This window comes from Tinamus guttatus, unplaced genomic scaffold (genome assembly GCF_059628265.1).
Source record: "Tinamus guttatus ecotype Peru unplaced genomic scaffold, ASM5962826v1 Tinamus_guttatus_pri_ptg000075l, whole genome shotgun sequence".
Taxonomy (NCBI): Eukaryota; Metazoa; Chordata; class Aves; order Tinamiformes; family Tinamidae; genus Tinamus; species Tinamus guttatus.
Window position 1 is genome coordinate 457,085 of NW_028288609.1, and position 20,631 is coordinate 477,715.

The window sequence follows — 20,631 nt, forward strand, 5'->3', positions numbered from 1 at the left end:
TTTGCTCTTTTTCGGGCCTAAGCAGCCGACACTGCCCTTGTCCTAGGCCTCTCCTGGGGCGGTTGGGGGAGTCTCCACAGCGCGCGCGAAGGCCGCACGCCCGCAGGCTGCTCCTCTCGGAAACGGTCACCAGGTTTCTCAGCGTGAGCCCATTCCCCGCGGAGGTGACGCACGCCGGGAGCAGCAGGCCGTCCCCGTGGACACCGCGGAGCGTTCGGCACCGTCGGCCCCCGCGCCGCGCGGCCGCGTCCCGCCAGGCCCGTGCGACGCCGCGTAGGCCGCTCTGTCCAAACCACGTAGGCCGCTCTGCCCGCGCTCCCCTGCCATCAGGGCAGCAACAAACCCAAACCCGGACTGTTCGTGCAGGGGACTTGAGAAATAACAACACAACAACTCGCTTGGGCATCCATGCAGGACAGCGTGACTGTTTACACAGTGCTTAAATATTTTACAAGCAGCCGCGGACAACCAAAGGTAGGCAGCAAATTGCACAATCAAAGAGGAGGAAAAGCCTAAACAGAAAATCGGTGGGGACAGAGGCAGGGAGCAAAGCTAAGCTGCACGAAGCCCAAATCCGATTCCTGCTCCTACGACATCTCTAGGACCACGCCAAGGTGTTGTCATCGGTCAAAGAGACAAGGCCAAATATAAGATATTCCCCCATGCACAGCCCAAATCACCCACGTTAACCTCAAAGTGAGCAAGGGAGCAAGTACACTAGACTAGATCCTCCTCACCATAGAGAGCCCCTGTCCACCATAACATCAACTCCTTACTTGAGGAAGGCCCTTAAAATGAAGTTGAGACAGACACAGATATGGTGGTATTATTTTATACATGCTGCGTTATATATATGCTCTGCTCATAAACCATGGGACAATTCAGTGCCCCAAACTTTTAGGAAATGCTCTAGGAGCAAAAGAAGGAAAGGGGCCTCCGAGGGAAAGAAGGTGGCCCGATTTAACTCCGCATTGAGGCTTCCTCCACACCTTCGCCTTTTGTAGGAACTTCTTAGCTATAACTACAAATTAAACTTCTCACCCAAGACAAGTGTAAGCTTTGACAGATGCTCCATTTTGTAGCACATCGGTGTGAAATGAGGACAGACTTCAGCCCGGAGAGCTTTAGAAAAACCAAGGAGGTTCCAGGCTGGTTTTGTTTGCAACATTATCTGCATTAAACACAATCCTTCGGGGTTCTCCCGTCATTTAAGCATACATAAGAACATCTGCAATTAAAAGCTGCTGTCGCCCTTTCCCATTTATAGTGCTGTGATGACTTGTTTGCTCTGTTTGCTGGGAGTCTCAACCAGTTAAACAGTCTAAATGCAAAAAAACAGAAGAAAAAAACATGGGAAAGCACAAATTGTGGTGGCCCAGCAGGCAGGCAAACAGCAAGGAAAAACGTGCGATTTTTTGCACATCTCCATTACAAATTCTGCTCTGTTAATAAATAAGGCACTCGTATGTCAAAACGAGACAGAATAGGGTTCTTGCCTTGTAAACACCATTCTGGAAAAACAAATCCTAAAATCAGCTCACGATTTCCAACAGCAAATAAATACATGCCAATTTTTCCTTTTCTTCCATTTAGAAATGAAATAAAAGTTGCATCCAAGCCACCATGAGATTAATGTAGGAATGTCAGGAGTTAGCTCCCTAATGAAGAAAAAGCCCTGCACCCACGACTGGGTGTAATTCACAAAGTTACAAATACATATACGATCTAGCTGCATAAATCGCAGGAGCTCATTGGAGCCACACAAAAAAGGGGGAAATGAAGCAATTCGCCCCCAGAAAAGTTATGTTTAATTAAGCAACCCGAATGCAGGGGCAGTGGGTACCTGCCCACACCCGGCGGGTCCGTGGAGCTCTGCACCTGCCAAAACGAGCCGCAAGCCCCAGAATAACGGCGAAGCAAAATAAAAAAAGAATAGTACGGACTGACACAGGAAAATGTATGCAGATATTCAGCAGAAATCTCTCAATGAAGCAGGCTTTACTGCTGGAAACTGTGCAGGTTGCCCCACTAGAATACAAAATGGGATTCCAAAATGCAGATGCCAAAATTACAGGGAAATGTTGCTCATCTATGGGTTTTACACAAAATGCATAAATAACAAGTTTGGAAAACAGGTTTTCCACCTTGCTCAAGCCTTGTGGGTGATCACGGCTTGCGACGGAGCCGAGAAAACCGAGCGGAAGGTGCCGGGCGCCCGGGAGCCGCCGCCGAGCGCCCTGCGGCACCCGGGGCTCGCGGCCCCGTTCCCAGCCCCTGCCGCAGCTCCGGAACGCGGCCTCCGCTCCAGCCCCTGCTCCTGCAGGAAAAACGGGGGTTTTACACCGTGTCTGGCAGAAAGCAATAAAAACCCCAAACGGAAACGGAAACCGGGGGCACAAAATCCCCTCAAAAGGAGGAGAACCAGCACCGAATCCGGCAGTTCTCAGCACGGCATCTCCGGGGGCCGAGGCGCAGCACGAGCTCCCGGCACCTTAGCAGCGTCTCCACAGACGTTTCCTTCCAAACGACCATTAACAAGTTGCTATTTTTCTCTGTATCATTACATTGAAAACCTCACTTTTTCCATTTTTTTTAGGTGAGAAGCAGATTTGTTCCATTCATCTCCATAATCCACTCGATCCTCCTCCGGCCGTACGAAAGCGACCCCTTATCCCGACAGCATCGCTCCAAGATTCCACATGGCCCGCAGCAGTTTTCGGCTCAGCCCTCGGCTGCTCTGTTGGATGTTCCCCTTCCCGAGTGGGATTTTTGTGGTTCCCCACACGCACCATCCTGGCCCCCCATGCAAGCAGGAGGCAAACTCGGCTTACGTAAAACCCCGACAAAAAGAAAACCAAGGAGAGCAGCCCTCACTCGCTCCAAAGCTTTCCAATGGCTTCCCGGCACGCCGCCAGCCGGAGCATCCCTTCTCCCACGTCGCTTTTCCACCGAGCTTAAAGGCAGCCAGGAAAAGCCGGGCGTGACCCGCGTCCCCGCAAGGCCGTGCGGATACTCACGGGTCCGGTTCCTCTGCGCGGAGGGGAGCGGCGCAGCCCGTTAATTCCCGGCTGCCGATCCCTCGGGAGCGCTGCGGCGGCGCATCCTCCTCCGGCGCTCGCCGCGCACGTCAGCGCGATGATGTTACAGGTGCCACCTTCTCGCTGCTGATGTCAAGCCCCGTTCCCAAAAGCACCCGAGCGATCCCCCCCGCCTCGATCCGGCATCACCGGCGCGTCGCCTCCGGCCCCGATCCAGGCTGGTTTGGGCAAAGCTCCCGGCACCGCGCCGTGTCCCTCCGGGAAGGCGCGGAGCAGCCTCCGCTTGCAGGATGCCGCAGCGCTCCGGCTACGCCTCCCCCGGGCGCGGAAGGGGCCGAGCGGGGTGTTTTTCCGTGCCGGTTTTCCAATTCCCTCCGTTGTCGGGGCGAAAGGCTGGGAAGGCCGAGCCGTGAGGAGAGGCAGGCGGCGGCGGCGGCTCCCGCGCGGATGCGGCGGAGCGGCTGCGCGGAGCGCGGATGAATGGTGCAGTGCTGCCGTTGGCTTGGCAACCGGAGCGGGAGGGGAGGGAAGGCAGCACCATATAAGGAGCCGTGACATGGATTGTGGGAACAGTTCCTAGGAAAAGGCTCGGAAGTCCTCGGATGCGTTAAAGCTGCAGCATCCCTTTCTCGCTGCTCGGACGCCGAGCCCCGCACGACAGCGGTGCTGGAGCGAAGCGCCACGGGAGAAGGCGATTTTCCATCTTTTACAGAGCGCGCTGAGGATTATCCTGGAAAATCGCCCATCGTTTTCCTACAAGGAGGTGGAAAAGCCAGGGGACAAAGCGGGCAGAGGCTGCGCCGGGCGGCAGCGAGCGCGGCTGGAGCAACCTGCAGCACCATCAGGCGGCCGGGCCCCGAGCGGCAGCGCCGGCACCGGAAAGCAGCCCGGAAAGCAGCCCGGAAAGCAACCCAGCATCCTGGAAAGCATCCCAGCATCCCGGAAAGCATCCCGGAAAGCATCCTAGAAAGCATCCCAGCATCCCGGCCGCCCCGAGTGGCAGCGCCGGCACCAGAAAGCAACCCGGAAAGCAGCCCGGAAAGCATCCCAGCATCCTGGAAAACATCCCGGCTGCCCCGAGCGGCAGCGCCAGCACTGGAAAGCATCCCGGGAAGCATTCTGGGAAGCATCTTAGCATCCCGGGAAGCATCCCGGCATCAGAAATTCCTCCGGTTTGGCGCTCGCTGTCGCTACGCGGCGCCCGGCCCAGCGCCCCACACGCTCAGGCCGTGGTTGTTAACCCGGCCTCGGCCCCGCTCAACCAGACCCAGCTCAACGGGGCGTTTGGAGCGCGGAGCTCTCGGCCCCGCGGTGACGCTGCGGCAGAGCCAGCAGCATCCTGGCTCCATGAGGGGCTCGGAAGCTCCTCGGTGAGTCCCAAAGGGCCTGGAGACCTCCTCATGGCAGGAGCCACTTTGGGAAAACACATGTCATTAACTGCCCAAACGCAAACAGGAACAGTCCCGCTCGCTCCTGCAAAGTTCCCCTTTAGGGCAGCAATGGCCTGAGTTCTCCTTAACCTCCGGTCTCCTTAACCTCCTTAACCTCCTGCTTTCTTTCCATCCCCAACTACACTGGAATGGCTAGGAGCATTTCTAGACCAAACCAAGGGGTTTTGCCCTCAAACTCAAGCAATTTGTCTTTGTATCAGCTAAAAACCTTTCGCATTTCAATTTCTATCTCTGAAAAATTCCAGAAAGTAGAAATCTGGAATTGGGTACAGGCACGTTTTGTTGCAAAGTCTCAGGAAACTAAATCTTTAGGAAAACAACTTTTCAAGAAAACAAAGTGGTTTATGTGCTAAACGGAACCGGAGCGCTCTGCAGCCACTGTGCAGATATGGAAATTATTACATGAGCGGGTTAGTCACGCACAAATGCATGGAAGGAGCAAACAGCATGAAAAAGCCCCTACAATTGGATAATTTCTCCACAATTTTCTATGCTCTGAAGGTCGCTTTGAAAAACCCATGTGGCAACTGTCAGCGGGACAAAAGCCTCTCTCTGTAATACTCCCCTTTCCCAGAATAACCCACATCCTCTTCCAAAGGAAATCACTGCTCTTATTGTGCCGTGGTAACGGCTGGAATAAGGAGACGAAGCAGAAGAGCTTCCAGCAGGGAATGGCAGGAGCAGGAAGGAGGAACCACCGCGACGGAGGCTCCACGCGGGAAGAGCCTCGTCCTCCCCCTGCCCTTCCCGCTGCCTTCAGGAAAGCTGCAGGTATTGCCAGGAAATAGAGAAACAGGAGGCCAAGGCCCCTCCGAGCCCCGGGTACCACCGGCCCCGCCGACAACGGCCCCGCGCGCTGCAGATCCCTCCGCAGACCCTCCCATCACAAGAGAGAACTTAATACACGGATTTATATGTTATTTCAAACAAGTACATAGAAATCATAATCTCAAATAATCTCAAATTTGAGATTATCATAATCTCAGATACTTACTCCACGGACACACCTAGCCAGTTGCTTTTTGGGAAATATAAATTCTATTTTTGTCTAATGGCAAACCTTGGCACCTTGCAAAATGCCCTAATCACCTGCTCTTTGCTCTCACGTGGTTATAAAAAGTGTATTTTTTCACCTGTTCTTTTGAGCTTGCGTATCAAACTTTAGCCTCTTTCCTGTAACAGCAGCCAAAGCTGTAGGAACCAGAAATCCAAATTTTTAACCAAGATCCCAGCACATTAATGAGCTCAATATTATTGATTCTCATTCAGAAAAATCAGATTTAGATAAATATGCAACTGTAAAAAAAATTGTAACAAATACAGGTTACATTTAGTATCATCTTTTATCTGGTTTGATTAGACACACACACACTCAGAAACGAAGACATGGAATTACAAGTAGCTTTGGTTTTTCGAGTATTCTCTCAAAAAAAGCAGCATCAGAACACAAAACCATAGAGGAGTTATCACAGGTACCTGCCAGCTGATGCACAGAGGCATTTGCAAAATAATGATTTAAACAGCCCATGATTTGGGACTCACATACATCATAAAACACAAAGATTAGTTTGGGAAGTAAAATAGAAACATCCACTATCAGGGTCCTGTAAAAATGGTTCTTTAAGCACATATTGTTTGTTGTTAACGATCTCACTAGGCATCTTTCTACAAAACCTCACCCCTTTAGCAAGCTGCCTAGAAAAACTAATAATTCCACTGTTACTCCTTTAATTGTTAGAAATGCTCATCTGGGAGTATTTTGTATCCATTCCCTATGTTAAATTAGCTTGCATGTGAAAAATGGCACAATTTCCTCTTTGTAATTACATCTCTCTGGTCTGAGACTCTTCCTAACCTAAAGCTACTGCTAGAACTTGACTCTTCCCTATTCCAGGCTCCTTATTTCCATGTAGTCTCAGAAAACTGGGAATGTGGCACACTGAGAATCACAATTACTTTTGAAAATTAACCATGCCACTGCTTGCAATTTTGGGGGAGTTATCCGCAATTTTCTTGGACGTTTCTGTCAATATAAATACAGTGCTCTGGCTGATCGTTTTTAAACCTGGGCAGGGAATAACAGCAGATTTTAGGCAAGAATTAAGTTTTTCTGAACCATTCCCAGTAGAAATGCTCTGGGAGGCTTTTAAATGCACATTAGTTGCCAGGTTCTTTAACTATGTTAAGTTCAAGTGCCCAATCTCAGGAGAGAGAAGCATAACAGTTAAAAAAATATGCATGAACTATGAAAAAATATCACTTTGCCATACTGAAACAAGTGTAGAGCTTTTCTGATGTGTTCTTCCCTAAGCATTAAAAAGTTTAGCATGAAGTTCCTTAAAATTGCTATAGCATTTTCATCATGCATGAGCCAGAACACAAAGGGGAACTAAAATACATTCTGGGACTACTGGAAATTTCCTAGAAAACCAGAGAATATTTGTAAAGGAGCGACCATTTTCAGAATAGGAGAATTTCTTCATCGGAGCAGCTCAAGCTCCTGGGGTCCTGCAAACACTGTGGTTCTACCCCGCAGGAGCTGGCACAGTAACATATCCTGACTAGCATGCAGAAGCTTGCTCAAAAGAGTTTTCCTACAGATTTTTGCACCAAAGGACCTCAAAAGCCCCACGGAACTTATGTAAATCCTTACCAGTTAACTTCTTCACAGGTTGGAGCCGAACACTGATAGACTGATGTGTGAGTAAGGGGGAGGATGGAAGAGAGCGGGACATGCCCTCCATAATCCGAATGTGCTGCATACCTTCGGTCACTGGGAGCGGAGGAATGGCGTAGTCGGGCTCAAAAGCACAGTCGTTCTCTGTGGAGGTGCCTGCGAAGGCGAGAAAGGAGCAGGAGAAGGGGTTAGGGATGAGGGATGAGGGAAGGAAGGAGGCTGCTTTGAGCAGCGCGAGCAGCGTCCGCACCCGCGGGGCACCCGCAGGCCGGACCCAGCAGCGCCACGCGGGAGGATTCGGGGTCTTGGACACTCAGGGCATGTTCTAGCCAAGGACACGTTATTGCTAGGCATGGCCACACCTGGAACGGGAAACGGAAGGGAAGCAGGATCTTGGAGCTCTACATTCCTCCTTTTGCAGCAAAATATGGAAAGCTGCGACCCAGGATCCTCCGTGCTCCTCCTCTAGGCATGAACATTAACCTTATAGATTCAACTAACAACACGCAGGCCCATCTCAAACCCGGTCACATTTACACTCCACTACAAATAACGCGACTGAATCGCATCTGTGCTACATCTCTAAGAGCTGCAGTTCAGTTTTTAGGGCCAACTACTGCTTTCTTCTCCATCAAGGTTCTTATTGATCTGCGTTGCATTGCTCTGCGTGGTTCTCAGCGGCTCGTGGAAATATATTTAGAAGAAAGTGCAACCCCTAGACAGTGGGGAGACATAAATAGCCTGTGGAGAAGACAAAAGGATAAATGCTTTCGAGTGCACAGTTCTTCGGAGGAGCCCGTGGACTCGTTTCATTCTAGATACCCAGAGGGCAGTGTGAACAATGCAAAATATTTATGGGAAGGCGGAAAAAAAAATAGCACATTCAAATAACTTAAATATTGGACAAGCTCCTGAAAGCTGCTAAAAGGTAGTGCCACATGGCTGAAATTCCCCGTTACTGATGCCAGCTCTCAGGTTGTCGTCTCAGCATTTCTGAAACGGTCTCTACAACAAATTAAACACTGATGCACGTTGCACACACACGCTATTTTTGATGGTTCAGAACACGACTTCTACCCTTGCTTGCTGAACATTCACCACAGTTCACAGGCTGAGCATGCGGCTGAAGTTTAATCCTCACCATTTTGCTCTTAAATTTTTATGCCTGCAGTAAGCTCAAGCAGCATGTCACAGTTGGAAATATTTAAGTTAAATTCACTAGGGACTGCACTACTGCCACTGGGAGTTGGACACGGGTGTTTTTCCCGTTTGCTTTATGCTGCTTTAACGAAGCGCCGCAAATCCTCCAGTCGAGGACGTCCCCCTTAGGGGAAGCAGCTCGCTTCACTTTTACCTTCCATTCTGCACTAGCAGCTGCCACGAGTCTGCTTCCTGCAGGTAAACATGAACCGTTTGGTTCTGAATCTGCTTTCTGCAGGTAAACAGGAACCGTTTGGTTCTGGATCTGCTTCCTGCAGGTAAACAGGAACCAGTTGGTTATGGCCAGAGGAAGCCAGAGCTGCTGGTGCCCGTCGGAAGGCACCGCGCGGGGTCCGGGTTCCACATTCCAACTTTGGATGTTTGGTGCCATCCTGGCTCGCGGTTTTGGCTGGCAATCAACCAAAAGATTCAGGGGCTGCTGATGCAGTCGGGCTTCATTTTTTTTTTTTCCAGGAGGGTGTAATTTGATAGCATGATGCTACAATAAATAAATAGATGAATAAATAAATCGGGCTTCTTTCAGCTGTGCATGGCCAGTCGCTTGGCTGCACGTAGAGCTGATTCGACACACGCTGACCCCAGACCTTGTCTTTCCAGGTGGGTTTCTGCAAGCAGGTCCACAGTGCAAGGACCAGGGCTAAGGGGGGAGCGAATGCAAAGCCCGGGCACGGCGCCAGAGTGGCCATTCGCACATGGGGTTGGCACGGACCAAAAAGTTCCACAAAGTGTTTTCAAAACCCAGCTGGCGCCAGATAAAAAAGAGATTTACTATCATTGGTAGCGATCCTTAAAATCAAAAGTTGCAGCTTCTCCAGATTATGTTTAGCTTCCATTGAAGCTGGCAATACTCTGTGTCTTGCTGCAGGTCCAAAGGAAGCACCGGGTGTTTTACCGATTCCTGCAGCTCCAGTCTGCGGTGCCTTGACCAACTTCTGCCGCTACCGAAAAACTGCCAGCAACGGGGGCAGCATCTCACCCAGGGCAGGGAGAAGAACCCAGGCAGCTTCAGCTTCCCCCCAAACCCGATCCCTGACCCACTCCTGGGGAAAATACTTGTTAACATGTGCAGACACGCAGGGCCTTCGGCACGGGAAACTGGACAAGGTTAAAGCTGACACTTCTGTATCTGGGAGAAGGGCTGGCTCCAGGCTTAGGGGAGCAGGAATAGAGAACAGAGGAAAAGCTCCCCCTCTTCCCTCCGTTCCCAACACAAGGAGGGAACGGGCAGGAGCGGGAGTTTCTCCACCCAGCAGCACTGGGCTCCATCGGGACACACCAGCGGGCTCCGCACTCCGGTTTTCCTGCATGCAAAAGGCAGCCTGGACCTGCAGCCGCATCCACGGATGCAGACGGGAACACGCAGTGCAGAAGCCTCTGCTTCCCAGGACAGCAGCACTTTAGCACTTTTCCTGCATGTTTCTCTTTTGCTTTTCTTTCCCCCACTCTTCCCACCTGCACCGAATGTCCCTAACTCTGGCTGTTCCTGGACTCACACAACACAAATCAAGGGAGCAACTTGGGAAGAACTACCCTGTCTGCAGTGTCGCATTGTAATGCAAACTGCAATAGTAGGGTCGGTTTTTGGCAAGTAAAGATTTGCCCAAAACTATCTAGATTTCCTCAAATGTGTATTTATCCACAGCAAGGTCCAGAATAAATCTGCAGCAATAAATCTGACAGAAGAGAGGATGGGAAGGTGCTGCAGCTCCTAAGCGCAGGTTTGCAAGCAAAATCCCAACAACGACACAAGCATCACAAGGACTAACTGCAGGGAAAGCAGGGAAGGCTCTGCCTCTGCAGGGAATTCCACAGGAACCAGCGGTGTTTGGAAAAGGACTGTTCATTTTGCCTTAACAAAACCGCAGGACGCCAATGTGATCAGCAGGCAAGCTCTCACCAGGGCCGTGCCATTACAAACTCCCTTGTTCTCCCTTATTTCAATTCTCCTCCTCTAACATACGGAATTTTAAAATAGCATTAGAGAGGGTCTCTGTTAACAAAGCAGTTTCAGTTGTTGATCTTTCACAGGGTTTCGCTCGAAACTCCTGTTCCCCCCTAATTCTGATTAGAGGCTTCAATCACTTGGAATAATTTTGCCTGGGCAACACTGGAATACTGCCAAATCCGAACAATGCTCCGAGGATCTGTCTCTATAATAAGTCATGGGGACACCATGACAACAACGGAGCCGAGTCGAAATTAAAGGAAAATTATTGCTGCAATCTGAAGCAGAAAATGAGTCAACACAGACAGCACCTACTCGCAAGCTGGGTTTCTACAGGGGGCTTTTTAACCCATCTCGCGAGTGGTGTAGAGACACCTGCGTGTTCACAACTGTCCTGAACGAGGAAATAGCTGGAAACCTCTCCAGGAAGTGATTTTGAGGGATGCAGAAGCTGCTCCAGAGCTAAGAGCTGCTGCAGTCGGTGACAGCTCTCCCTGCTGCACAGCCACAGCGGTGGCTTTAACACCAAGACTGGTGCAAAACGGGGGCCCTCAGCACCAGGAGGAGGTTGTAGGATTAGTATTGAAATAATGTCAAGTTTTCTTCCCAGGCCCTTCCTGCGCCTGGGGGATGAAACACCACGAGGCTGGTGGGGACCAGGGCAGCCCGGGGACCTCCCTGCAGGACAGGCCACCGCGAGGGGAGTTTTGGAGCTGTGAGAACTACCCGGGGTTTCCCCGTTGCCATCGGGGAGGAGGACCAGGTCCCTGGACACCCCTGATCCGCTCGGGCTGACAACAGGCCCCTCTCACAGCCCCCGACGTGGAAAACTCCGGAATTATTCCAAACACCTGCAAGCGATAAAGCTAAGCAGCTCTGTGCTCGAACGGCAGCAAATCTGCACCTATTGCAACGACCACGATGGCAGACGAGAATTCCCGAGGCACTGGCAGCGCATGGAAATAGGAAACGGATGGATAGAAAGGCCGGATGAACGGGAGATGGGCACTGCAGGGAACAACGTGCACGTTACCTTGCCCAGAGCGGCTCTGGCGGGAGTCTACACTTGCCTGTCTTCGGTCTGGCGGCTCCTCGCTCCCTCCATCTGCACGAGAACCAAAACAGCACAGGTAGAACATGAGAGTGGACAGGTCAGGCCGGCGCCGCCGCCCCCGGAGCTTCGGCTGCAGCGGAAACCTGCGGTTTGGCTTTCCCAAAACACCCAAGTACGAGATTGTGACGGAGCAGGTCCAGAACACAGCTAGAAAATGAAGACCCCTTCAGAAAGCGTTTCCTGCTCAAATTCCTTGCGAGCTGCAAGCCGGGAGGGAATGAGAGGACCGCGCGCTCCGTCCTCTTGGCGCGGCTCAGGGAAGCAGCCGGAGCTAACAGGGAGCAGATCCATGGGGACGAGCGGGGCGCTCGCCCGGCCTCTCCCGGGAATGACCCGCTGCTCCTCATCGAGCGGCAGCGCCGGCCGGGGCCGCGGGCTCCGCAGCGGAGCGGCGCTGCCGTCCTTGGAGAAGGGCTTTTTGGTGACACCGCGGGAGGACACGGGGCAGGCACGGCCGAGCGCCATGGAGGGAGCCCTGGAGGGATCCGCGATGCGGAGCGTGCAGGGTGAACCTGCCTGCCCGGCACGGGCACACGCACACGGGTGAGGGGCGCAAATAAAGGCACACGGGGCTCCACCAGTACAGGGCAGCCAGGGAGGACACATCCTGCTTTCCCAAGGCTAGATCCCGGTTTTCCGAGCCCTTCGCCTTGCAGGTCACTGACCTCTCGTGTCCCTTCCCTGCCCAACGCCAGGAAAAGCATCGGCAAATCCTGGAGCATCCTCCCAGGAGAGACGCTTCCAGGTTGGCTCCACTTAAACGGGAGCAAGTCAAAGGCAGGGAGCACGGGGCACACGGAGGGCTCCCGGGCGCAGGGTCCCTGCAGTGCCGCCAGGACCAGCCCTCGCTCAGGGCTTGCAGGACGGCGCTGGATTTCTCCGTCTTTGCCACAAATCCAGGTCCCGGGCACCCGCCGTTCCCGCGGCCGGGGCTCAGGGACCGGGGCCGTTGCAGAACGCCGCGTTATCTCAACGTACATCGCGGGAAAGGCAGGCAGGACCAAGCGCTGTTGCCAGGGGCACCCGCAGCCTCCTGGTTGCTGCAGGGCTGCTCTGCTCTGCTCTGCTCACACGGGGCCGCGGCCGCCCGCCCCGCTCTGCTGTTTATGGGGGCTCGGGGCACCCCCAGTCCTGCTCATCTACACCACAGCTTGGTCAAGGGAGCACTTGTCAGAGCTGCAGGAAAACACTGCCCCGGCATTCAATATTGCTGCCTTTCTAGCACTTAAAGGAAGGAAAACAGGAAAACTTTTGTTTTTTTCTTCTTTAAGGTAACTTAATCTAAGCAAATCCACCCAGATTTACGGGTGATTTTCCTTTGCTGAAGATGCTGTCTCCTCTGCCAGCTGCCCCAGGCGCACGCCAGCTCCACGTGGCGGCAGGGCCACCCGAGCACCCTGCACCGAGTTCCGGTGAATCCCTCCTGTGGATCCCCCGGAGCTTCAGCCGTCCCCGCTCCACGGTCAGCACCAGCCGTGAGCTCGGAGCGGCTCCGGGGCCGCCCGCGTCCCTGCTCCCGGGGAAGGCAAATCCCGCGGGAAGGCAAATCCCGCAGGAATCCCCGGCCGGACCCGCTCCCAGGGCTCCCGAGTGACAAGAACACACGTTTGCAACCCAATAACGCGCCAGCAGCGCCGTGTTCCCCTTCCTCTGCAATGAACGTCCCCCCCGAGGTGCCTGGATGCCTTTTCGGTTCCCTCCCGCTCTCTCTTTCCCTCTGACAAGGCAGTTTTCAAGCGCAGGGATAAAAGGGAGGGTCGTTCCCGCGCGCATGCCGGGAAATCTGCGGCAGGAGCCGCCCCGCGCGGACGGAGCCGGGAGCCGCCGCGGGGCCGCAACGCACGGGGCGCGGGCAAGAAAATACCCGGGAAACGGCAGATGAAGGGCCCTGCGGGAGGCACCGGAGCGGGCAGCCACTTCCAAAGCCTTCATCCAGGGATCCCTGCGGATCCGAGGCAGGCTCGGGAATGACAGGGGCTAAAGGCACCTGCGTTACCCCCGGAGGGGATTGGTGCCAGCAAAGAGGTCAAAACGCACGGGAGCTGAGCAGGGGGCTGGCGGCACCGGGTGCGTTGCTCCAAAGAGGGGAATTTCAGCCCAAATCTCTCCCTGGTTAGTCAGTTTGCAAGGGTGGAAGCTATTTCAGAAAAGAGATATAAAATTATGGAAGATTTATATTAACTGATCAACAGAATGGAAAGGGACCTGACACCAGCAACTGCCTGCATGGGGCACGGGTGCTGGGGGGATTTTCCAGTGCAGGATTGACCTGGGGAAGGTGGGTTTCCCTCAGGTACCTGCTCACCAATTCTACACGAGTCGTACCATTTTGCTAATTATCCTCAAGGAATTTGAAATGAGCATCTTACCCTGACGTGCTTGCTCTCAATAGCACAGTGACCTGAGGTGTTTGTTTCAAAGATTAAAACACCTGCCCTGCTATCGACGGCACAGGACACGATCGCAAGAACCCATCCATGCACACTGCAAAGGACTGATGCATCGTCTGCATCGTGTTCCTAACGCTCATTTTGTTCTGACATGGAGGTGAGGACTTCTGTTAACCCACTGTGACACCTAGAAGATGAATGAGGCAAACAGGCAAGGGAGATTTGTTGCCTCCCGAGACCTTCACCCAGACCTTCTCTGCCTTCAGTTTTGCTTTTTCAAACCAAACAAAAAAGAAAAGCACCTGAGCAATTTCTAAAAGCCCAAAGGGCCTTTCCCAAGCATTTCTCTTTCACTAATGACAGGGTTTTCATTAGCAAATCAGCATTATATCATAGAACAAAAATGCAGCTCCGACCCGAGGAGAGCGCTTGGGAATTCCAGCTTCCAACATCTGCGGCGCAGCCCGCGCCGGGAGCGCCGGCACGAAGGAACCCGCATCCTGAGCACCGCGCTCGGCCCTGCTCCGCACGGAGCCAGCGGCGGCTTCGGGGACAGCCTGAGCCCCCATCCGGGGGATGTCCGAAACCTCGAGAGGTCCCTTCCAACCTTCAGCATTCTATGAGTCTATGAAACGCGCTTCATCCAGGGCAGGAGCCGCCACCTCCGCGGGGACGGACAAAGCCCCGGAGCTTCCCGGGGGCCAACACGGCTCCGTGCCCTTATTCCGTGCCCCAAGGGCAATGGGGAGGCCTGGCACGGAGCAGAAGATAAATAGAAAACCAAATCTGCATTGCAATGCATTTGCATTTGCAATGACAGTAAAGGCAAACTCCTTCCTTTTTCCAGACTAAAATATCGCTCCAGCCATTGGAAAGATGCTACATGTTGAGATAAGGCACTCCTTACCTCCTTATTTCAAGCTTCATTAGCACAGGGTTAATTGTGCAAAGGAACATGCACGTTTCCGAAGGCCCTTCGCGCTCCTCGCGACACCCTCCAGGCTGGGGGACGGATGGAGCAAAGGAAATGGGGCAAAAAAGATGAAAAGGAGGATTAGTGACAGGCAGCTCCTGGCTTCGCTCCTTGCCATCGCCGGTGCAGTATGTTTCCATTCTCCATCTGCAAATTATAAACTCCTTGTGTGCTTTAATAAGGCTGGCTGGGGCCTTGAGCAACCACGAGCGTCTTGAGCTTCAAATCCCAAGCATGACAGAGACTGACCATTCCGGCTGGCCAGATGTGTCACAACGCAATTAACTCAAACCAATTAACGGGACGCACTGAGGAAGAGGAAGCAAAAGGGTTTGCAGAGGAAGCGGAGGAAAAGCAAAGGGTCCATGTCCGTACAGCACCCTGGTGTGTCCAACTCGGAGAATTTCCAGGGATGCGCGCCAAATAAACCCGGAATACCTGCACGGAGACGGGCTGCTTCCCCTTGCTCAAGCTGCTCCCAGGAGCTCCCGTGACCAAAGCCGGCCATCCCCGACGTTTCTTTCGTCCCTCCTTGATAATATTTCTTAATTGAGTGTTCTGCACCCCCCATCCTGTCCCATTACCTGCGTAAGGTGTAAATCACCCGCTAAAGAAAATTAGTTTATCCTTATCTTTGTTTCGCTTGGCAATTTAATGCCAAGCCTGTTGAGCGTTTAATTTAATGAGGCCAAGTTCTGCATAGCATTACGCTGTGTTAAATAATGACACCAAAAATCACTGCTGTGGAGAAGATGACAGAGGAACCTGGTGGTGCTAAAACTTATTTAGACCAACCCAGAGGTTTATTAATGGAAGTTTGCAGTGAAACATCTGCTCTGCTGATTAAATAAATGGTGACTAAGTTCTCACCTTAGCTGCCTCGAGCAGGCAGCTATTGTGGGGTTATATAGAATAATAATAAAAGCCATGAAATGCAGAAGATGCACCACGTAGCACACAAACAGGCAGAACTGCAATCACCACTCAAACAATCTACAATCTACGTTCAATAGCTTTTGGGCATCAGTAAATACACGTTTTTAAGAGACCTAAGTGCAAAATTTAGAATAATGCCCAACTCCATGATGTGTTTTCTGATAGCAAATATTATAACATCATCAAAATAACCTGCAGATTTCAGATGACTATTAATAGGGTGCAGGAGAGAGGCTCTATTGCACATGCAGACAGAAAGGAGCCGGTTCCTGCAGCGGCCACGGGCTGCCCCTCAGTCTGGGCACTGCTGCCCATTAGCACCGAGCCCTGCAAGGCACCGGGCAGCACAGCAGGGTCAGCAGACGGGTTCCAAACGCCTCCAGACAGGATGATGCACATTTATGCTGCGCTTAGTCATAAGGATGAAACGAGATTCAATACAGCAATAATAAACCTGAAAGCTTTGCTGCAAATAAGGAGCAGGAGTCAAAGGGGGGGAAGCGCAGCCTGAATGCATAATGGCAAAATCATGTCAAAGTATTTCATTTTTATGGGCAGGTACAAATTCATCTGATTATCTAGGGGTTTTTTGCAGGCTTTCATAGCAGCAGCTTCTTTAAAAGGAAGAGCACATAATAAGTCAAGTGCATTGCACATCACAACAGAGATATCAGAAAACACTCCACCTTGTTTCCCCGTATCTCTGTAAGTCTCCAAAGGTAACAGAAACAAACATTTGTTTTCTGAAAGGCAATTTTCAGACGTCTCAGCAGAGAGGCTGTTACCCTCTTCAGCAGGGAGCTCATCCCGAGCAGTTTGTGCAGGAGGTTTTGTGTCCCAGAGAGCTGGGTGCCGGGGTCTGAATGCAAATACGCACCCACGGCTGCTTTGAGATCGCAGAAATCTGCTTTTGGAAATAAGACTAATTTTAAATTATCCTCTGCAATTTTGCAATCATGTCCAAGATGCTGCTTTCCTGCTTGCCAGTACTTGTGTGCACACTTGCATGGAGGAGTTTGGATCTGATTGTACATCACAGGAGTAATTAATAGCAGTTACTGAAGCAGTTTGCACCCCTAAGTGTCTGTCCCAATTTCCCCCAGATCCAGCGCTCGGAATCTCTGAAAAGCGTGGATTTTATCAAAATCGAGTCCACATACAACCGCAGCAGAAACGCCCCATGTGATAATCAGGTAGGCCGGCGTTTGTTCAGCCTTGAAGATTTGTTTGCAAAACAAACTGCTGCTCGTTTGCAAACGGATCAAATCCCATCTCGAACAAACCCATAAACCCCCAGAACGTCCCCGTGTCCCCGCGGCCCCTTCCATCGTCCCCTCCTCGCCGCCGTCCGGCCGCGCGGCACGCGGGGACGACGCTGATCCGGGGACGCGGGGACACCGGGGACACCGGGGCTGCAGCTGCCCGATGGCTGCTCGGAGCAGGAGGAGAACGAACGGATCCCCAGAGCCGTCCCAGAGCCCAATTCCAGCCTTTCCGTGGCGACAGAATTCCAAAGAACCCCCTCCCATTCGGAGGGCTGGCTATTGGCCTCTTCCGGGCACTAAAGGGGGATATGGAAGCGGGTCTCGTTGCCTGTTTCTAGCTAAAGGACTTGTTTGTTCAATAAGGCAGCAGCTGCCCCAGTCTCTGCCGGGGAACAGAACCACGGAGCAATCCGGGTCGGGCTGCCCCGGTCCCCGTGCGAGGGGACACGAGAGGCGGCCCCGCACGGACCCCTCCACCGCACCCCGAGGAACCGCAGCCGGTACCGGGACCGACCCGCATCCCTGCGCCTCCCCGCTGCGGGGACATGTGCCAAAACGGCAACAAAATCCAGCTTGAAAAACGGTAAAAACAGAGCCACGGGGGTTCCTGGACATGCACCGCGCTGCCTTATCTCCTTGAGGTCAATCAGGAAACACAGGACTAAGGTAAACGTGTAGAGCAGGAGGAAACAGAAAGGCTCCCCAAGCCCTTCCCTGCCTCTAAAACAACCTGCGAGGGACCCGAGCGCGCTGGCCCCGGGCAACCGAGCCGATCAGGACTGATCTATACCCAAGAAAACTCCTATTTCAAAAGGAATGTTTGGTTCCCATGATGTAACCCCGTGTCACTAGTAATGACTAATAGCAGGAATACAGACAAGAGTACTCGGAGATTGCAAAGGGAGCGGGCATCAATAGCGAGTCTTAAATGTAAAAGGAGATAATACATCTTTGGAGCTGTCAGCAGGGAAACATCTGAGCGTCGAGGCCACCGCCACACGCGGAACATCTGCAGAGAGGCAAAACCGGTTCTGCTCCAAAACCATCAAAGCCTTCGGTTATATTTTGCTTACTATCAGAAAAGACTAAAGTCGTTCCCAAATTTTACAGGGCTAAGCGCTGGAGCGCGAGCTTCAAACTGGTTTCTTAACACATCACACAGCCCGCACAAAATACACTAATTTCCCACTACCTTTCCAGCATTGCCCAGAAATGCACGAAATTCCTAAGGTAGAGAGAGATCTTGGTATTTAACAGCCCTCCGTGGACCCCTTTGCAACCCATCCACTTGCACAGCAGCTTCCGAGTGTTTTGCTCTCCCTTTTCCCCTCTCCAAGGCGTGAGTTGCTCTGTGCTGCAGCGGAGTTTTCCCAGTCGCCCATTTCCGCTGTGGAAAACCACCAACATCCAGCAAAAATCTCCACCTTGAAGCTTTGCAAAGAGGAGGCCAAGCCGACCCATAGCTGCTTGTTAGAGCGACGTGGAGTCATCCTTGACGTAACTCCACCCGGCACTTCCACGCTAAGACGGGCACATTTCATAAAACCCCTCACCTGACTCCTTGAATAAATACAACCAGGGGCAGGTCGAAAATGATCTCAGCGGCTCTCCTGGATGCACAAACACGGTTACCCTGCAAGTTTTATGGCTGTTTATTTTGGGAGGGAGAGCTCCCCACAACGCGCACGCGGAAGCTCCGTTCCGGGCTGCGCTCGGGGTCAGGGCGCCCAGCTCCGGTGTGAACCCGGGCACACAAACACACCAGAACTGCTTTAAAACGCACCAAACGGCGGCTTCTGCACGGAAAAACTTCTATTTTCCAGCGCTAACTGCAGACTTGTTTGCAAATTTCCTTAAATTAAGTATATTTCCCTTTCTTCCATCCCCAAAAGAGCGGCCCAACAACCAGTCAAAATCATTGTATTTTGTTTAATTCCTATTCAATAAAAATAGCTTAATTGCAGCCAGCTCTTCATCTGCAATTTCACAGCACTAATGTGCACCAGCCATTTTGTTTTCAGCACATAACACCAGGAAACAGCTGTTTCCAGCCTCCTTCTCTGTCAGCATAAAATAATTCAGAAAAATCAGCTCAGAGGCAGAACACATCAGTAAGAGCTGATTTTTTTTCTTTAATCATGGGAAACACTTGTCGAGATAGGGCTGTTACCTGATTTATCCCTGATTGACTACTGCTATTTTTGATACAGCAAGCTTTCTCTGTCCCTGTTAAATCTTCAGCACTAATGCACCCAGGGTATTCTCCCACTCTCTGTGTAGCTTTCCCCTATTAAATGAGGGCTGAAGCACCACCATTTCCAATAGGAAAATGCTTGCATTTGAAGCATTTGAAGCAGTTTGACTGCACAGCTGATATGTTTTGTATTTGATGTTAAATGAAAGAGGGCACCCGTTTTGGAGGGTAATTGCAGCCCTGCCTCTGCGGATGGTCTAAGTGTGGGTGACAAACACACCAGGGCCGAGCGCCCCGCGTGTCCCTCCTGCAGGCAGCACATGGGGCCCCTCTCCACCGCCTTGGCCTGCAAAATCCTGCTGGTTGAACCCATTCCAAGGGGGTCCCCTAGGACGGGCCCCTGAAGGCCAAAATCACAACTTTCCAGAGCCAAATCTGAGGACTTTGGAGCGGTAGAAGCCGCTTCTGGGCGCCCTGTGCTTTCCCTGCGAGGTTTTGCCCTCCTGCACGCTAGGAAAGGCTCAAGGAGTTGTGACCAGCTCTGCGCTCACTGGGCTGATGTGAAACGACTTCTTTCTGGATGATTTTAACCCGTTTGCCTTTGCTTTACCTGTATAACCTGGAAATGTGTCTCTGCAAACCTGCGCTTGCAGGGGACCTTAGTGTTATGCAATGCTGCACTTGAGCATTAGGAAGAAAACTCTCAGGACACTTCAGATGTGAAGAAAATGAATTGGGAGAAGAGTGGGAAATATCTAACTGCAGCCAATATTACTATTGAACCTTACTGTAGGTCTTAAATAAAGCAAAAATGGTGAATTTGGACCGTTGCTGCTCCCCTTCCTTCCCGACGCCCGCAGAGAGCAGGGATGAACCTGGGTCTTGTTCCCGCTGCTCTTTGCGGCCAGGATCATCTCCTGCTCTCCCTTCATCTGCAGATCCCACTCGGTTACATAACGGCCGAGCAGCTGCCCGAGAGGCAGGACGCGCCTCGGGAGGTCCCGCTAGTACTGCCATTAACTGCCTTTAGCACCCATGGACCTCATGCATCACTCTAATTTTAGGCCAGAGTTGCTAGTAAGCAGCACCTGAGAAATATGATGGTTTAGGCATAAAATGAGCCAGGGATGTTGTTCTTTTTCTTCAGCATATTGAAATAATACTCATAATATTAAATTCATAATATTAAATTGAATGAACTACACAGTATGCAGCACTGAGTTAAAAGGGAGGCTTTTCTTCCTTGAACCGTCATTTGCACTGCAATAAATAGGGGTGGGGGACTGGCAGGCACAATAAACCAACCAAAGGGAATAAAACAGTGCATAAATACATGCAATATTCTCCTCCTGTAACTTAAGTGAAAGCGTTAAAACATGCAATCATCAATTTATTCCTTCAATTTTATGCTGGGTTGTCTGGCCGAG

The 20,631-nt window shown here is 51.9% G+C and overlaps 1 protein-coding gene across 5 annotated transcripts in view; it reads right to left on the reverse strand.

Moving 5' to 3' along the window:
• TANC2 (tetratricopeptide repeat, ankyrin repeat and coiled-coil containing 2) overlaps nt 1–20,631 on the reverse strand; it is a 143,931-nt gene that overhangs the window by 78,218 nt on the left and 45,082 nt on the right. For 4 of the 5 annotated variants that reach the window (XM_088519890.1, XM_088519889.1, XM_088519888.1 and 1 more), the window contains exons 4-5: nt 11,366–11,437; nt 7,143–7,322 (exon numbers count right to left, since the gene is read on the reverse strand). In XM_088519890.1, the coding sequence (XP_088376016.1) occupies nt 7,143–7,322; nt 11,366–11,437 (252 nt within the window). The remainder of the gene's footprint in view (nt 1–7,142; nt 7,323–11,365; nt 11,438–20,631) is intronic. The other variant, XM_088519891.1, reaches the window with a different exon arrangement.